A 19,640-nucleotide genomic window follows, 5' to 3' on the forward strand; every position below is an offset into this window, starting at 1 on the left:
GTACATGTACATGTAGGTAAGGGTCAGGAAAGCAAAAGTTAAGTTTGATGATGGGCCTCCTTAAGCGACTTGCAGCAGAACCTCCATCCAGTTTCGCTATATTTAACACTTATTTGTTCTGATATGAAGACAGTCCTTGTTTTCCTTGTTGTTACAGTTTTTCTCATATTTCATATTTATTTTTCCCAGATTGTCAAGTTTTGGAAAGTCTCCGCGCCAGGCATGGGGTGAGGGAGGGAGGAAGGATGTGGACAGACTGTCCCCTGGGTCCAGTGGTTCCCCCCTGGGTGTCTCCCCACGCAGACGGAGAGCCACCATACAGGACATCCACAGCTATGGAGGAGGTAAGGCAATGATTTTTACGTGTAGAAGACTTTGTACAGTACTAAACTTTCTTTCCACACAAAGATATCCACGGATCAGATTTTCAACGACCACTGTCACCTTCTTCGGGGTCAATACTGCTGACCAATCACTTTAAAAGTGACAGTTACAGACACATGATCTTATTAACCCTTGTCCTGCTGGCTATTTTTGGGCCAGTTTAACTTCCCAGAGCTGATGGCTTCATCAGATTAGTAAAACTTGACCTGATCTGTGCTGCTGTTGCAGATTTACCTCCCCCATTCAATGGGCTTTGCAGTGGTATGCAACTTTTGCATGAGAAATACCCCAAACTCATAACAATGCAGCTCAGCATGACAAGAGTTAAATATGTCCATCCCGTACATAAATGGGCTTATCAGGATAAAGGTTTAAACATGTGATCTTGCGGATAATGGACATCAGTTAAACATGCCAGGAAGTTTATAACGCCCATGGTGGGTTTTGCTGACTTTACCAGGGCTCGAAATACCACCTGCATATGCACGTTAGTGCAGGTAAAATTGGAGATGTGCAGGTATTTCTGGTGTCTAACTGTACCTAACCTGCACTGGGCCATGTACTGAGTTTATACATAAATGTCCTATGATGTAGCTGTATATAGATTGTCATTAGCTGCATTGACTGTTACTACCTATAAAGTATAAAAGAAAAAAGAGCAATGGTTCCTGAACTATTTTAGTATGATCTAAAATTCCTAAATTCGGAGTGGTGCAGGTAAAATTTGTCTCCCCAGATGACCCAACCACAGCCATCTCGGAGACCTGGGAGTGGCGGGAGGGCAGGTTATTTGCATACGAGCTGATCCTGAGATTCCTGGTGACCAATCACATCCACTACCTGTTCCCATCCCTCGTGAGTCCCGTCGGACACGCCAGGTTTGACGGCATGGCTTCTACCGATGACGTCATTGTTGGGTAGGTGCCATCTTTTTTTTGCTTTTAATTCTTAATAGGCCGTAATTGTTGTTACGTTGCCTATTTTTCTATGCTCTTTATCTTGGAATGCTTGTGGTTTGTAGTCTCACTGTTCTGGTTTCTAGCCAGCTTGATATTTGTTTCCCATTTCCATTGACAGAAAAATCCCTCTAAGACTCATGTTTCCCAAGTAGGGAAAACATGACTGTCATTGTTGTTTTTTCTGGTGTGTTCTTTTTATTTCTTCTTCTCCTGTAAATCAGAGCTTAGAACTGCATTTAGGATATTAGCTCAGCCTGTGTGTGAGCAAATTTTTTTTACTTGGAACCTATAGGGCGAGCCTAATGGTATATGGACATCCACATGTGAGTATGTGAGTATGTGAGTGTGTAGCTAGACAAAAGGCTATTGGGAAAATGCTCTTTCTAGTTTTTTTTCTGTCATTGTGTACAAAGATTTATCACAAGGTGGACTGTAGCTGGCTCTCATTGTTAAACAATTTAACATCTTGTTTGTTGCCTGCTGCAGACAGAGGAAGCTGGAGATAGGCAGAGACCACATCCGCCATCATGAGCCCATACAGAAGAGCTTCAGCCATGCAGGCATGACTCTGCGCCATGCTCTACACAGTCAGAACCACGGGCCAACCTCACTGGTGAGAACCATCTTATGTACTTCATCCTGGCTGCTTTCTTTCTTTGTTTTTGTGAAGGCCATGTTGATTTGATTATAATGGATGACATCCTCTAGGAATCCCAAACTCATGCAAGCATGTGAATAAAAAAAAAGGTGCCTTCATTATGAAATTTAAGTGGTCAAGAAGGTTGAACAAAATAATGACTCTTCTATAACCTTGGAATTGACCTTGTCATTTTATGGCATTACAAAATAATATGTTTACCAATATTTTTTTACATTCTACGGCATATAGTTGGTTCAGTTTGCAGTTGCTTTGCACGATTTGAAAACAATTTGTATTATTTTGTCCTCCGTAGCTTGACTCGGCACCTTTTGGCCAGCGTCCACACCAGCTCTTGCACAGACCCTTCTCTGTGGACGGAGCAGAGGATGCACACAATATAGAACAACAACAACAACAACAACAACAACATGGCAGCTCACAGACCAAGTCACTCACATCACAGAGACGAAGGTAGAGTAGCAAAATATACATGATAGCATGGAGTCCTTCTAAGATATACAGTCAAACCTGTCCAAGATGACCACCCAGGTGACTGATAAAATCTGGTCTATATGGACAGGTCACTATAGACATTATTCTTAATGATTGTGTCATTGAGAAAAATTATCTAAGAGAAACACCAAAGAGTAGTCACATTGGCCATGGGGTCCTTATGCAGAGGTGGTCACTTGTACAGGTTTGACCATATACCTGTCCAGTATTTGATATAATATTATAACTGCATGATAACTTGTAAATTATGAACTGAAGAAGTAAAATTTAGACATATCTCATTGAAATATAAAAGATAAGATATTAGATACTGGTAAGTCAGGAAACAATGACTAGTCTGATCGTATCCATATCTTACAGAGGTAAATGCACAGTTGGCACCTTTACAATTTATGATTCTCCAGTTTTAGTAGGTGATTTAGCATGTGGTACTTCCTGTATTTTTCCCCTGCATCCCTAGACTGAGAGTGCGGATGTACAGGTAGCTCAAGGCATAATCACACCTATCCCCCTATTTCCAGGTGCTCAGATATTTCCCGGATTACCAGACTGAGTATAGTTCAACATTACAAAATGAAAGTTATGATTGTATTGATACAAAATTTGACATGCCATTGGCAAGAATCCATTTGCCAATTGAGTACAGAAAAATCTCTTGGATTGGTAAGAGCTGCTAAGTACTGTAAAATGCATTTAAGTTCACAGTGATTTAATTAACTTACATGTAAAAGCATTTATCGTATTACCAACATCATAAAACAGTCCAGTACCATATAATATGTTTGATGCCAAAAAATCCTTTGTCAAACTGACGTATCAGGGAGGTATCTGAGAATCAATCAACCCATGTATCAATGCTCAATAATCTCCTCTTGATTTTTTCCTTATTAACTATAATTTCTTCCTCTGCCTTGGTAGACGGTCCGTTAGCATGAGGTTTGTTTTCTCTCTGATTTTAGTGTTCCCATAGTGCACTGTGGGGTGTCTCGTACATGTACGTCACTGTTTTTACACAATTGTTTTCACACACTGAGTTTTGCCTTTTTATGTCTACTGTATGGTTGCGCACCCTGAATTGTTGTTTAGAAGTGATTTTTTGTACTTAAATTGCACTGCATGACATTGTGTACTTCTAAGCACAATTTATTTATTCATACACCTCCAAGTAATCTAAATTGTTGCAAAATTTGATCCAGTCCAGGATTGGACTTGGAAGTTACATATTGAGAGAAATTTTACCTGTAACAAGTGTATATTCTTAAAATTATATTAAAATTTGTTGAATTACTTTAGTTATTACGCTGATGAAATTACTCACAAAGGAACTAATTTCTACACATGTCAATAAAGATTAGACATCCAGGTAATATGATACCCAAATATCAGTTACTCAAGCAACTTGATTTGAAAATGGTCAGACGTTTCAGGTAGTTTCCTTTTTGTCAATGACACGTACCACGATCTGTTAAAGAGCTTGTCTTCACACCAAAAAAAAAACATGGATTGATGTGCAAATTGATTCTAAATTCCTACATTCTTTATGTTTTAGACAGCTGTGGATGTACAATTTTCTGACAAAACAGTTACAATTTTCCACACGTAGTGAAATCACGCCCCCTATCATGGAGAGTGGGAACTCCCTCCAGTCCATGGTGCGGGAGTATAACTACCACGTCCACCTCAACACACCGTTCCGTCCACCCAAGAAGGGCTCCATGCCATCCACATACTCACTCCTGGACCAGACTAGGAGATTTGATGGTGAAGAAGAACAAGTGAGTGGCTTTCCATTTCTTTCCATAGACTATGAGAAATTAACTTTTTACATAACGTTAAAGATGATGATCGAAAAAGAAATTAGACTGTCGGGGTCTGCTCTTATGTCTGCCATGAATGACAGGTCATACTGGAATGTACATGACCAGTCAATTCTGGATGAACAACGATGAAGATGATGGGAAATTATGCTTAGTACAATTTTCTGAATCTTTAATAGGAACTGCTTGCTATACTACAGTGCTTTATTTGCTCAGACAATATCTGAAAGATCCTGTTCCTTGTATGAAGTGGAAAAAAATCTTTGGTGTCATTTTTTTCATTGCTACAAACATTTTTCTATGAGGCAGTCAAAACTTAATGACTTGTAAGTGACATCTGTATTTATTAATATTTGTTACATTCATTTTCCAAGGTTGGGCAAAAGCAGTGTTCTTTAATTTAAGTTGAGGCCTCCTCTTCTAACATACATAAGAGTAAAAATAAGACGTATTTGAAGATAAGAAGTAGATGACAGTGAAACAAGCAGCTGGTGATATTTAATGATTGTCGATGTGTTGCCCATACAGAGTGGCGGGTCCAGTAGAAGTCGGCTGTGCCTGTCGTCACCCGTCAAGGACCAGCTGTCAGCCCGTAACCATGACGACGAGTCCTGGGTGGAGGACGTACAGTTTGAACAGTTCTCTACAGTTTTAAGACAGGTTGGGGCATGTTTATTTCTACCATAGGCACATTTTCAAGACAATCATGTCTGATCTGATACAAAGTTCTGAAAAAGTCCTTAATCATAATGTTCTGTTTTCTTAACCAGAGTGGCCCATCTTAATGTCATAACTACTTTTCAGTGGAGTCCTGGAGAACATACATAACGTACATCATAACTTCAACACATACATGACATATAATATGTATAACATACAAAACGTAGACCATTAGGTCATTATCCATAGTCCTTGTCCAGTTCGATTGTAAGCTCCTTTTCAGGAATAAGAATAAGTTGGAATAAGATTTTTACAAAATGTACATTGTATAATGTACAAATGTTCCAAAGAAGACCTGATTACTCCCTTCTATGATTTAAAAGCTATAGCCCTTTTATTAAAAACTATAGCCCTTTCATCTTCCCCACCTTTAATTTGTTCCGTGATAAATACTTTTGAGATACAACAAACAACTAGTTTTTTCAGTGCTTCATTATTATGGTACCAGAGAAAATAAACAAATGTGTAGTACTGATGGATTTATACAGATTACATGTATAATTGTTCCACCTACATGTACATTTGTACCCCCCTCCCCAGATGTTGTACCAGACAGTCGAGTGCCTTGCAGACTCCAGGTGGGAACTTAGGAGGATGAGCCAACAGGTAATTAATTATAAGTTAGTTGTGCACATTTTGCACGTCTTATAAAATCTTAAAGCACAAGCCAAATTTACCGCAACTTACAACAGAAAAGTACAACAAAATATAAGTTAAATCTTTGACATCCAAAAGTCACCTGGACGTCAGAATTAGCCAACCAATGAATAGCAACTGTAAGCAGTTGTATAATGGTCAGATAGATCTGAGCCAATCAGAGAGGCTTATTTCAAAGTCAGCACAAAGTTATCCAAATGGTTATGCACGTCTTATACTAAAACCAAATGATCCATTTCATTTATACAATTTATAATTGCACATTGCAGATCACTGTTTAATCTTGTTTTGACGTAAGTTGGAGTGTTTTATGTAATACAGACCACAGAATATATAGCATTTAAGCATAGTTGGAATATTTCTTGTAGACTGGACACAGGATGCATCCAACGACACATGACATTCAGCTCATTACATTTCCCGGCCGCAGGGTTAGCAAACGTCAAAAATCCAAGAGTTTAATTTCCAATCCTGCAGGTCCTCCCCCTGCTGAGTGAGACGATCCGATGGTACAACCTGTCCATCCTGGAGGACCTGTGGGACACCTACCTGACCCCTGACCCCTCGGTGCTGTGTTTCGGGGCTTGTCTGATGATCAAACACAGCATCCAGCACTGTGCACAGCTCACCCATCTCATGGAGGAACCCATGCCTTCATGGAAGGTAAATATAACCTTTCTAACATAGTCATGAGAATGCCCCCCACCTGGCATTGCATTAGGTAGAAGCGTAATCTGGTTGGTTGGAAGCAGTCAGCTTGACCACAATACTTACAGCGGTCTCACTTGGAACCAGCATACTTGATATGCAATACTTAAGAAGCATTTTGGTCATTTGAAGTAAAGGAGCCCCACCTGGGCAATGAAGATCAGAGCGGATGTGCTAAATGTGAAAGGGGGGGGAGGGAGACAGGGGCAAATAATAAAGGGGGGGAGGTGCCTTTGGTACCCAGCAAAGGAGGGAAGTCTTGGAGGGATGCAGTTTTAAAAAACCCACCCACCCATCCCCCTTTTTGTGTGTCTAGGGGGATCCTGCCATACAGTCCTCGCAGTTGCTCCAAACATTTTGCCCAAACCTTGCACTGAGTCCCGCTTTGGTGCCTGCCCAGAGGGCAAACAGGATAGTGAACTACGCCGTCTTCAGATGTATCGTAAGAAGTGTGATTATTACCTCGGTCTGTAAAAACAGGTCTCTTGTTTTCGGTGTGTTCATCTGGTTATTTTGGTGTGTTGGCAAGTTTGTTCCCACTGGCCCGGATCCAAGGTTGGCAAAGGTGGTGGCGAATGGTGTAACTCAGGAGACTAGCAGCCGAGGATGGAAAGACTAGTTTGGCCTGGGTCCAAAGTTGTAGCCCAGATTTGGCCCTGGAACAAAGTCCAACCACTAGTTTTGCCTGGGTCCAAAGTTGTAGCCACAGGTTTGGCCCTGGCTCAAAGTCCCACAGGATGGCAGGAGAATGCATATTATTAGTAAGAATGATGGAATAATTCAGAATAATGTGTAAACAGGAAATTCACAAAAACTATTTCTTGGAGGTATCGGATCTTTGATTTCTTGGATTTATTAATGTTCTCAAGATGTGGTTGTCCTCAAACCTTTGGATGAAAAGCATCATGCAAGCAATCACGATGATGTCACAGTGACACAGTGGTAGGCAAAAAGCAGGTGTTTTTGCAAAATATTGATTTACATATCAACCATTCATTTAATCTGCTACTTTTAATATGGAATACCCCGGAGATAAACAACAACAGCGATCAATCTGTTCTGGTGTTTTTTTTAATATGTCACTTCTGTAATGACCTACAGGACCCTGACCTGTGCAGACAAGCCTTCCATCCCATCATCAACTTCATGGAGAAAGGTCTGTTGTCATGGATACGACCTGTCTGTGGGCTGCTGAGCAGGGCATGCTGGGACAAGCTTTCTGTGGTTGCCATGGAGATCATCATGCTTGCCAATTGTACTTTTCCCAAAGCAGTAAGTTTTTTCTTTATCAGTAAATTTTGAACTTTGAATTTGTATAGGCAATGCATACAGTACATTATAGAGTAGCATTATGAACTATTGAAGGCTCATGTTACTGTGAATTTCACTACTAACTACTAACAGTCATGCGCATAACACAAATACTCAAGTTTCTCACCTTTGCAAAATCAAATCACAGAACTTAAGACAATTTGCAGTATAAAAAATGCATTAAATTTCCTCCTTTTTGATCATTTCAGGTATTTCAGGCAAGAATTTGTGTCAATTCAAAGTATGTTTTTTCCTCTCCCAGAATTTTGGCCATGAGGATGTTGTGGTCAACAGTATCAGACACCTTTTTACCTATGCTCACACCAGCCACCCGATTGGTAAGTTCTTTAATCTATATACAACTTTGGTTGGTTCCTGAGTTTCCAGATTATTTACTTTAATTACTCAGGTTCCTGAAGATGAAGATAAAACTGCTTCAAGGAGTGTCCAGGGTCAAAAGCCATTATTTTTTAATATCTTATTTTGCTTCTTATCTACCCAAACTGGTAACTGTCACAAGACTATGTAGGACTACCATCATTCAATGATCACTTGCGCTCATGCTTGGAATCTTCTTTTTACTCTTGTATATACGTTTTAATATTTCAAACATTTTTCAACTTTATTCAAAGCACAAGACAATGTAAGAACAGGGAACATCAGACCTTTCAAGACAGCAAAAGAAGGATTCCTGTGGTGAGTAAATTCTTCTGAGTTATTCTTAACTTTGAAAGGTACATTGTACACTAAGGAAAACTTGTTGATGTGTGGGTGTTAGGTTAGGAGATGTTGAAAACCAAAAATGATTTTTAAGCCACCCCCTTCTCAAATATGACAAGATATAACATTACATAGTAAAGATTCTGAAAGTACAAGAAGAGTTTGACTCTTATGTGACTGTAATTTGCTTGCAGTTGTGGAGGTCGTCTGGACTCAAGTTGTGGCCAGTCCAACCCCAGACAGGTGAGAACATTTTCTCCCTTGGCTTACCTTGTTTCACTTGCTTGAAATGCTGTATATGTGGATGGTGTTCAGCACCAAGGATAGGTTTGTTTGACTGTGTGTGGATGGTGTTCAGTACCAAGGACAAGCTTGTTCGACTGTGTGGATGGTGTTCAGCACCAAGGACAGGCTTGTTTGACTGTGTATGGATGGCGTTCAGCACCAGGGACAGGTTTGTTCGACTGTGTATGGATGGTGTTCAGTACCAAGGGCAGGCTTGTTTGACTGTGTGTGAATGGTGTTTAGCACCAAGGACAAGCTTGTTTGACTGTGTGAATGGCGTTCAGCACCAGGGACAGGCTTGTTTGACTGTGTATGGATGGTGTTTAGCACCAAGGACAGGCTTGTTTGACTGTGTATGGATGGCGTTCAGCACCAGGGACAGGTTTGTTCGACTGTGTATGGATGGTGTTCAGCACCAAGGGCAGGCTTGTTTGACTGTGTGAATGGTGTTCAGCACCAGGGACAGGCTTGTTTGACTGTGTATGGATGGTGTTCAGCACCAGGGACAGGCTTGTTTGACTGTGAATGGATGGCGTTCAGCACCAGGGACAGGTTCGTTCGACTGTGTATGGATGGTGTTCAGCACCAGGGACAGGCTTGTTTGACTGTGAATGGATGGCGTTCAGCACCAGGAACAGGTTTGTTCGACTGTGTATGGATGGTGTTTAGCACCAAGGACAGGCTTGTTTGACTGTGTGAATGGCGTTCAGCACCAGGGACAGGCTTGTTTGACTGTGTATGGATGGTGTTCAGCACCAGGGACAGGCTTGTTTGACTGTGTATGGATGGTGTTCAGCACCAAGGACAGGCTTATTTGACTGTGTATGGATGGTGTTCAGCACCAGGGACAGGCTTGTTTGACTGTGAATGGATGGCGTTCAGCACCAGGGACAGGTTCGTTCGACTGTGTATGGATGGTGTTCAGCACCAGGGACAGGCTTGTTTGACTGTGAATGGATGGCGTTCAGCACCGGGAACAGGTTTGTTCGACTGTGTATGGATGGTGTTTAGCACCAAGGACAGGCTTGTTTGACTGTGTGAATGGCGTTCAGCACCAGGGACAGGCTTGTTTGACTGTGTATGGATGGTGTTCAGCACCAGGGACAGGCTTGTTTGACTGTGTATGGATGGTGTTCAGCACCAAGGACAGGCTTATTTGACTGTGTGTGGATGGTGTTCAGTACCAAGGGCAGGCTTGTTTGTGTGTGAATGGTGTTAAGCACCAAGGACAGGCTTGTTTGACTGTGTGAATGGCGTTCAGCACCAGGGACAGGCTTGTTTGATTGTGTATGGATGGTGTTTAGCACCAAGGACAGGCTTGTTTGACTGTGTGAATGGCGTTCAGCACCAGGGACAGGCTTGTTTGATTGTGTATGGATGGTGTTTAGCACCAAGGACAGGCTTGTTTGTGTGTGAATGGTGTTAAGCACCAAGGACAGGCTTGTTTGACTGTGTATGGATGGCGTTCAGCACCAGGGACAGGCTTGTTTGATTGTGTATGGATGGTGTTTAGCACCAAGGACAGGCTTGTTTGTGTGTGAATGGTGTTAAGCACCAAGGACAGGCTTGTTTGACTGTGTATGGATGGCGTTCAGCACCAGGGACAGGCTTGTTTGATTGTGTATGGATGGTGTTCAGCACCAAGGACAGGTGAGTCTTTGTCAAGGAATGAACAATCCACTGCTGTCGTGAAGTCACGTTATGCAGATAGAACATGTGACTCAGTGAGCAGTGGATCATAGGTTGCAGGAAGTCTATGGCACCCACTGTCTCTGTTCAGGGATGGTTGTAAAGCTCTGATGTCACTGAGTCACGTGTTCTATCTGCTTAACGTGACGTCACAACCGCAGTGGATTGTTCATTTCTTGACAAAGACTGGTGCTGTTCAGTTGAAAATTTTGGTGAGTCCAATTTTTGTGTTGGAAATTACAGTTTATCTAGTTCAAGAATGACTTCTACCAACACAGATGAACTTTCAAGTTAACAACATGAATCATGTGTTTTATTCCCAGGTGGAGAAGTATGTCCTGAGTGAAACCCATGGTCTGTTGTCCCCGTTTCTACGGAGGAGTGATCTCCGACATACAGCAGTGCTGCTGCCCATCCTGGCCTGCTACGCAAACTTCTACAGTGATGATAACGACGTCTGCACATCTATGTTAGAAGGGTAGGATTTCAACTATTTGACACAACAAAAGTCCATGTACAGTGACTTTCGTTAAGGTCTGCTATGGCTTACATGTATGTATAATGCAAGTTACAAATTTTGTTGCATTGCTGGACAAAATGGGTCTGGATACAGTCAGATCCGGGTCGTTATTTTTTCGTTTCTGGACTGAATACGACCATATACGGGCGGGTACAAGATACCATTCGTGTCTGCCCATATTTGGTGTATCCAGTCCGGAAATGGAAAAATAATGGCCCCGATCTAATTGTATTAAGACCCATTTTGTCTAGCTAGAAACTGAATTAACCAACGTACATGTATTGGATAAATCAACATGTTGAATTTAACAGCTCACATACACTACTGGTTCTAGAGTCTAAACTTTCCCTGGTGTATCTAAAACTATTACTGTAAATACATCTTAGTTCGTGTGGATTTAATTTAGCGGTAGCGGGAAAAAGGACCTTTCGCGGTGGTTTTAAGTTCGCGGTAGCACCATGCACTGCAGTCTGTTATTGCTATGGAAAAATGTTTGCGGTGGATTTAATTTAGCGGTAGCTGGAAAAAGGACCTTTCGCGGTGGTTTTAAGTTCGCGGTAGCACCATGCACTGCAGTCTCTTATTGCCATGGAAAAATGTTTGCGGTGGATTTAATTTAGCGGTAGCTGGAAAAAGGACCTTTTGCGGTGGTTTTAAGTTCGCGGTAGCACCATGCACTGCAGTCTCTTATTGCCATGGAAAAATGTTTGTGGTGGTTTTAATTAAACTGTGAACATAAAACCACCATGAAAGCATTTACAGTATTAGCTATTCGTGCACATTAAAGTTTATCTCCTAGAATGGAATGATTCATTTTGAGCAAGAAGAGAGACATTGTGATCATATTATGAACAATCCATGATAACGTGATGATTATATGATAACGTGATGATTCGTCATATATGCGCCTTTTTGTAGCTTAATCCCCATCGCACTTCTACTTCTGGCTACTTGAAAAAGCATCTTTCTTCACTCCAGTTGACGCTGACTGCTTTGTCTACCATTTCTTAACCTGCACAAATTTTTTCACCTTATTCCAGGATGACCAGTATCCTATACCTGCTGGGAGACCACGTACATCAGTGCCCAGGGGAAATGTTGGGGGTTGAGTACAGTGAGTACTGTGCGCAGGCAGCAACAGAACTTGCAGATATCATCGCCAATAAGGTACGGTAATCATGATATCTTCTTACAAGCCCATAACAAAATTGAAGTACTTAGGAATGAAAGAAAGTAGTTTTGACTGAATATTGATTGCAGAGCAGTTATAGCCCTTTTTCCACTGGTTGTGACAGAGAAGACAGGTTCAGTGAACAGGATTTAAGATGGCATCTCATTGCACTTGGGGCACCAGTAAGGCACTGCAGGGTTCGAAAGATTACTCAACGAATGTCAGAGATAAGAACAAATTTTCATACGTTTTATGGATTTTGTTGTCTTAGAAGTCATACTTTTATGTGTTATACAAAATCTAAATCATAAAAAATCAGCAAAAATAACACAACAAATTGCTGCAGTGAGCAAACCCCACAGTGCTGCAATGGTGCCCCAGGTGCAGATACCACCTTTCTCACTCACTCATCCCAGCCGCATATCAGACTTTGCTGAGGCGGGCCGTTACAGGTTCATTTACAGGTTCCACATTTACAGGTTCATTGTACTGACTCGGAAGTAATTCCTCTAGCTCTTTTCAACAAGTGCAATGAACAGTGGACCATGTCTTCACATCCCATCCTAAGGACCCATTCTATATAAAGTATAGTGTTCTAACAGCTGGGATTCACTCTTCCAGCCTCTTGGTCCAAAGGGAGGTTGGCTAACCACTAGACTACATGTACTAAGATTCATTTCAACCATTCTTTTGAGTATACAGGTCTGTATTATACAAATGTATGTTGAAGATGATACAAATTGTCTGTACAGGAGATGGTGGAACTGTCCCTTTTGAGGCCGATCCTGGAGACCTTCTACCTGGTCAGCACCCTGATGTTAGATGGCTGTCACCTGCACACTCTCTTCAACGCTATCAGTGCCAGACTCAGTCAGGTAAGACTTATTGGTACATTCTGGTACATTACTGTCACCTGCACACACTCTTCAACGCTATCAGTGCCAGACTCAGTCAGGTAAGACTTATTGGTACATCTGGTACATTACTGTCACCTGCACACGCTCTTCAATGCTATCAGTGCCAGACTCAGTCAGGTAAGACTTATTGGTACATCTGGTACATTACTGTCACCTGCACACACTCTTCAATGCTATCAGTGCCAGACTCAGTCAGGTAAGACTTATTGGTACATCTGGTACATTACTGTCACCTGCACACACTCTTCAATGCTATCAGTGCCAGACTCAGTCAGGTAAGACTTATTGGTACATCTGGTACATTACTGTCACCTGCACACACTCTTCAATGCTATCAGTGCCAGACTCAGTCAGGTAAGACTTATTGGTACATCTGGTACATTACTGTCACCTGCACACACTCTTCAACACTATCAGTGCCAGACTCAGTCAGGTAAGACTTATTGGTACATCTGGTACAATACTGTCACCTGCACACACTCTTCAACGCTATCAGTGCCAGACTCAGCCAGGTAAGACTTATTGGTACATCTGGTACATTACTGTCACCTGCACACACTCTTCAACGCTATCAGTGCCAGACTCAGTCAGGTGAGACTTATTGGTACATCTGGTACATTACTGTCACCTGCACACACTCTTCAACGCTATCAGTGCCAGACTCAGTCAGGTAAGACTTATTGGTACATCTGGTACATTACTGTCACCTGCACACACTCTTCAACGCTATCAGTGCCAGACTCAGTCAGGTAAGCTGGGTTTTATCGGTGCAGCTGATACGATAGGCTGATTCTGACCATCTTAATTTAGCAGTTCAACCAATGAGAGAATGGCAATTGGTGTTTCAGGGTGTTTCAAAATACACCACGTTATATTTTGTCTATGTCATACCCACCTGAAAATCTGCAAAATGCACCTGAAAATAAGAAAATTCAAAGATTAATTCCAACGTTGGAATCTACGTATACGCATTTTCAAAAACGGTGCATGTGCCACTTGTAAATGGTTCTCGCTTTGTTAAATGAGCCAATGCAACACCACTTAAAAGCCTGTTAAATACTGTGTCCAGAACACTTGCATCACATGTTATGATGGCACAGATATGATCGTGACAATGAGTTAGAATACAGTGTTGAAATCATTATCATAAATGAAAAATTGATCTGTGTATCTTTCTTTGTGTTGGAAGAAAGCTAAGCATTTTACTTTGATTACTACCAACAAAGATGAGCTTCCATGATCATATCATAAATGAATGTGATGAGTTTTTATCATTCCTCGCATGTAACCTGCAATGTGCCTTTATCTTGTGTGCAGGTGCTCCAGCTGAGAGTGGACTCGCCCCAGATCACAGACCCCAGTCTTGCCATTCTGTCTAACGACATCCCCCCCAGCCCTGTGGACCCAGGCCCCCCACTGTCAGATGACGATGACGACTCGGATTCAACCCAAAGTAGGTTCTACAAAGACTAGTGTTGTACCTAAAAAATTTTTGGATTTTGGCATTAGTTATAATATATTATCATCATGCATGCCCCAAAACTTCATAGGTCCAAAGACACATGCAGTCAGATATAGCTAAAGGACAAGCATATTATAAAGCAATTGTTACAGTGGACTCCAATGTCTTTGTGAAAGGACCCTTATTTTGCTAAATATCTTAAGTATGCAGTAACGGTAAGTAAGAGTGAGAGGTCCTTTGCAGTAACAGTACTGAAGGCGTGGAACAAACTTCCTGTTGATGTAGTACGCGAGAGTACTGTGAACTGCTTCAAAAACAGGCTAGACAGACACATAGAAGCCGTACTTGACAGAGGAGCGACAGTGGGCTACCCGCCTTCCAGCTTTTAAACGTAGGGGTGCTACTGCCTCTGCGGTTCATGTAGATTCAGGTAAATTCAGAAACACTTTAAGGCTATCTAGCAAGGATGGCCCTGGTACAAGCTCTACTTTATGACAGTTCTAGGAAAAAAACATTCTGAATATCCATGTTCCTCAGGAGGAGGGTTTCTGAATGCCAGTGGGAGCAGCAGGGATGGGATAGCAGGGATGATGGGGGGGCCGTCCCCCTCTCCTGTCAGCTACGACTCCAACCCCTCCTCCGACTGGGACAGCTGGGACGAGGACGAAGAGGTCAGGATTGTGACCTGTGAACTTTGACACTTGTGTGACCTTTGACATGCATGAAGTTTAACACAATGTAGGATGTAACATCAATTCTCATATCCGTAAATAGTTTCATCGGGTTGGTGGATCAATCAAACAAAGTCTTCTTCGTTACACAACCTTCTTTAATTCTTCAGTAAACGTTTTGACCATCTGTCGACTTCATCAAACTACAAAATGAGACAAATACTATCAGTGCTAAATGAACTAGACAGAGTTAGTGCAATCTGAACCTAACCTATATCGTATTGTGACGTAATTACCTGATACAGAACATTCCAATGTCAAGTAATTATGTCACAATGCAATAGGTTAAGTTAGGACTACACATCATATCGAACCGAGTATTTGTAAAGGCCTTTATAACATTTTTTTTATGTGGAGGTATTATGGCACCTGGTGGAATTATAAAAGTTGATGTTACATGTACCTACATCCAACCACATCTATGCGATGACAAATTACTTTTTCCTGGATTCAGTGACACATACAACTGTACATGTAGCAAGTTTTCATTGCTGGATCTACTAGTAGAACATGTACAGTACTGCATGATTGTTCATTTGCCCATGCTTTGATAGCAAAAGAGCACTAATCAAAGTGTGTTCAGATTTAGTCAACTGTGTTTGCTCTACTTAATCTTCAGGACCAGTCAGCACTGAGTGTCCTGTTCTCAGAGTTCCTCCAGAGACTACAGAGATTCTACACCGTCGCACAGGAAGGTTTGTACAGTCACATACTTGTCTCACCCTTTCTTATGAATTGTCAATGATTAATGTGTATAAATCATACCTGACTTGCTTAGAATATGTCTGTGAGGACTAGAAAGATATTTAGTATTTTTGTAATGCCATTAATGTAATCTTTGGTAAAAAAAAAAGCATACTTCCACGTAGCCTCTATAGTAGGGTTATTTAGGCACAACCAGGCAGCACATGTACTTACTTCCAACAGTCACTCTACCCTGATGATGGTTCCTGATAGACATCGAAACGTTGGAAGTAAGTACTCCCTTGTTGTGCCTAAAGAACCTTACTCCATGTATATGAGTAATTGCAAACCTGATGAAGTTATGTACGGAAGCCGCTTATCTAGTCTGTGCATATCAAAGTTCTTCTGATACAGTCTTGGAGCATATTCTTGATATTGTTGATTTCTGTATGTTTTAGAAGTACGAAATAACCAACAGGATAGCCAGTAGTACTGATGACATGGTGCATTTTGGCATCAGTATAATGCTACTTTTTGGAAGACTAAAAGCATTATGTTTTGTTTTAGAGTTGTTGCTGTTTGTTTTACTACTGTAGGGGCACAAGATTTCCTTGCCCTTTCTAGCTGACGATCGAAATATGGTTCATGTGTATATTCAAATGAAGACTCATCTGTATTGGTAGAATACATACCGGTAGTTACAAAATTAAGCTTTGTTCCAATTTTTCCAATTTTTTTTTGATGTCGCCGACCTTTGTCAGATGTCTGATTTGCTATGCTGATGTTCTAGCAATCAGATGTCAGGAGTGAATCGTAGATGGTGGGAAGACAGAATCTACCACTGTCATGGTTCAGTGTTGGTTGATGTGCTCTGATGTATAATGCTTCTTTGACGCCTCTCACAAATGATGGTTCATTGTACTGCAGGCCGTATGAGCAGTTTCCAAACCCAGCTGGGTCACTTGAGCAGCAGTAAGCAGAGAGTCATGCGAGACCTGCTCAACAACAGGCAGCCCGACACAGGACCGCCGCCCGCCAAGAAGGCCCTCAGCTTCGACTCGCATCACCTGCCCTCCGACCTCTGACACGAGCCACGAAAACTTGCCCTTCAACCTCCACACCAAAGGACGTCACAGTCTCTCTGCTGGTGCCACAGTGTGTTGGGTGTTGAAAGTCCAGCAACAGGAGTCGTAGACATTTGTCCTCTTGACACTCAGTGAAAGTTGTAGTGAAGTGCTATGATACCTTTGTCATACCGGTATATGCTCTCAGACATTAAAGAATACAAGACTAAAGCAGGCATTCTCACTGGGCTGCACCTATTGGCAACTGTTTGCAAAAGACATTTACTAACAGTCGCCAATTGGTCTACAGAAACGGCAAGTCTTTTTTTGTTTTGATTCTTTAAAAATCGCATTCGGGAAAATGTTGCAAATGGGCATGAACTTGACGACAACTAGTCTCCAACAGGCCCGATGACTGCATTTTGTTTGTAGAGGTCACGTATTTTACCTGTGTGTAACACGTCAGTGTGACCATGAGGGAAAATCGGCGAAATTTTTTTCTAAATTGCCGCAATAATTTGTCGCTAACCGGTGCAGTGCAGTGCAGTGAGATACCGGCTTTAGGATAACTGACACAACTTTGCCCTCTGCCATTAGGTACAAGTCTGACAGTTGTGGCGTTACTAGGCGTTACTATCAGCGTTGCTAGGTTACCAGGGCTCCCATGTGAGGACTGAGTATGAGAGCCCTGGTAAACAAGCGGCTGATACTCAGGCTATGACAGTTGCCTTTCGACTCCTGAAATTTGGGCATGGATTAAATGACCTTGTGAAACAAGTCTGTCATTAGCCCTATTTGCAGCCATAGAATCAGAAGTAGAGGGTAAGGAACCAGTTAGCAATTTGGATGTAGGAGAACTCTTTTTACACAACCAGCAGGTACTTACATTGCTTACGTTTCGATGTCTCTCAGACACCTTCGTCAGAGCTAATAATCTAACTGGAGTTCTGCTTCTCACCGCATTGAAATGTAAGCAATGTAAGTACATGCTGGTTGTGAAAAAAGAATTCTCCTATATTCTAAATTCTACCAACCTGATGAAACTATTTTCGTCAGTTAGCAATTCTCTAGATAGGCTGTCAGTATGAAGACGTCTACACAATCATGCTCATCGAAAGTTGTAAACTTCTCACCTTTAGCCATTCAGGCTGCACCCAGAGGTATGGTTGGGCAGTTGAAACGACAGTTAAAGTTGTAAAGGAGCTCTGTGCAAAGGAGTTTGTAGGGATGAAAGGGCGATAGGCGAATGACGTTTTTTTAGAACACTCCTTCCATAGATGTTTGAATGGGCTAGCCGTAAAGCCATGTCACTGGAATAGTTTTAAAACCAGAAGGAGGGTTTGAGTACCAGACAAGTTGTGTTGAAAGGTGCATTCTGTACTACTAACTTTCCAGTGATGCATATACTTGCCAAGGACAGATCAAGATTGTCAGTAGTTCTCCTTTATTTATGCTGCCTACTATCTCATACAGTACATTGTTTGGGGCAGGGAATCTTTCTGCTGCAGTTTTACATGTACATACATTTTTGGCGATGCCCCAGGGAAGAGCCTGCTGTACAGTGTTCGATTCGGTTTGTTCTATTTACATTCACCTCCAGTTACAACCAGTTCTCCAGTTACAACCTCTAGTCACAACCTTTCTTGGTCTGTCCACCGTATGATAACAGTGTTATGGTTTTTGCTGTCATTTCAAATTCCTATGGTTACGAATTTTGACAGCTAGCCAACAAAGAATTAGAGGGCAGAGTTAAGTTGAATATGAAGTGCCATTTGTGTGACTATAATGTAACCCTGCTAGGCTACTCGTCTTAAAGTCATTTTCCACTTTGTGGCGCTTTTACTTTACTCAGAACATGTATAGCATTGTACATACCTGTACCTGTAAGATAGTATAAATCTGTGTTGTTGTCAGGCCTCCTTTTCTCAAATAAAGATTTTTTAGCTCTCTTTCTTTTATACAAACTGGCAAATTGATATCATAAACATGCTGAGATAAAATGGGAAACAATCACAGATTTTTTAAACTGGAAATGAAAAAAGAAACTTGCTTTTTTTTCTAGACAGAAATAATTGTGTCATTTTTAAGGTAGAGTAAAACTTGACTGACAACAGTGCACGTTATGTACCGTTTGGGGTGTTTGAATAACAAAATTTAAGATTTCACTGAAATTGTACTCAACAGCATTCCAACTTAAAAAGGTATCAAACACATGGAGTCAAGTATTATTAACATTTGCTGTTTGAAACAAAATAATCAGGAAGTGTTGTATGTTCCACCAAGATGTTATTTTTGTATGTGCAAAAGCATCCTAAATTTATCCAGAGTTGTACTTCATCATTCAGTTTTTATAGATATATTGAGCAAACCGGTATGTAAGTAAGATAATATCTACACAAGAGAAATAAGTACACGCAAGTATTGTTCTTGAAAATATTTTACTAATCAGAGATGTTGAAAGCAACAGTCCCCTTTGACGATTTACTATCAAGGTATATCATATAACAGTTAAACTTGTTTTTGGTTATTTCAGGAAACAGCAACCTAGTGAATATAGGTAACAGGCGACAGTATAATTCCGGACAAACACTCTAATTCCGGAAAAACTCAATAATTTCAAAATAGATTGACCAGATGAATTAATATTTGTATGTATGATATATCAAAGGATAGTGAATATGTAGGTAG

The 19,640-nt window shown here is 41.2% G+C and overlaps 1 protein-coding gene across 3 annotated transcripts in view; it reads left to right on the top strand.

The window, feature by feature from the left end:
• The window catches only part of LOC118418298, a 48,637-nt gene that overhangs the window by 28,536 nt on the left and 461 nt on the right, over positions 1–19,640 (top strand). For 2 of the 3 annotated variants that reach the window (XM_035824153.1, XM_035824152.1), the window contains exons 13-32: positions 190–344; positions 1,121–1,301; positions 1,830–1,956; positions 2,297–2,454; positions 2,957–2,977; positions 4,100–4,271; positions 4,842–4,973; positions 5,574–5,639; positions 6,168–6,353; positions 7,500–7,670; positions 7,972–8,047; positions 8,342–8,405; positions 8,624–8,672; positions 10,727–10,881; positions 11,964–12,090; positions 12,847–12,969; positions 14,329–14,464; positions 15,011–15,144; positions 15,824–15,899; positions 16,816–19,509. In XM_035824153.1, the coding sequence (XP_035680046.1) occupies positions 190–344; positions 1,121–1,301; positions 1,830–1,956; positions 2,297–2,454; positions 2,957–2,977; positions 4,100–4,271; positions 4,842–4,973; positions 5,574–5,639; positions 6,168–6,353; positions 7,500–7,670; positions 7,972–8,047; positions 8,342–8,405; positions 8,624–8,672; positions 10,727–10,881; positions 11,964–12,090; positions 12,847–12,969; positions 14,329–14,464; positions 15,011–15,144; positions 15,824–15,899; positions 16,816–16,973 (2,467 nt within the window). In that variant the 3' untranslated portion in view covers positions 16,974–19,509. The remainder of the gene's footprint in view (positions 1–189; positions 345–1,120; positions 1,302–1,829; positions 1,957–2,296; positions 2,455–2,956; positions 2,978–4,099; positions 4,272–4,841; positions 4,974–5,573; positions 5,640–6,167; positions 6,354–7,499; positions 7,671–7,971; positions 8,048–8,341; positions 8,406–8,623; positions 8,673–10,726; positions 10,882–11,963; positions 12,091–12,846; positions 12,970–14,328; positions 14,465–15,010; positions 15,145–15,823; positions 15,900–16,815; positions 19,510–19,640) is intronic. The other variant, XM_035824154.1, reaches the window with a different exon arrangement.

This window comes from Branchiostoma floridae, chromosome 6, assembly GCF_000003815.2.
Source record: "Branchiostoma floridae strain S238N-H82 chromosome 6, Bfl_VNyyK, whole genome shotgun sequence".
Taxonomy (NCBI): domain Eukaryota; kingdom Metazoa; phylum Chordata; class Leptocardii; order Amphioxiformes; family Branchiostomatidae; genus Branchiostoma; species Branchiostoma floridae.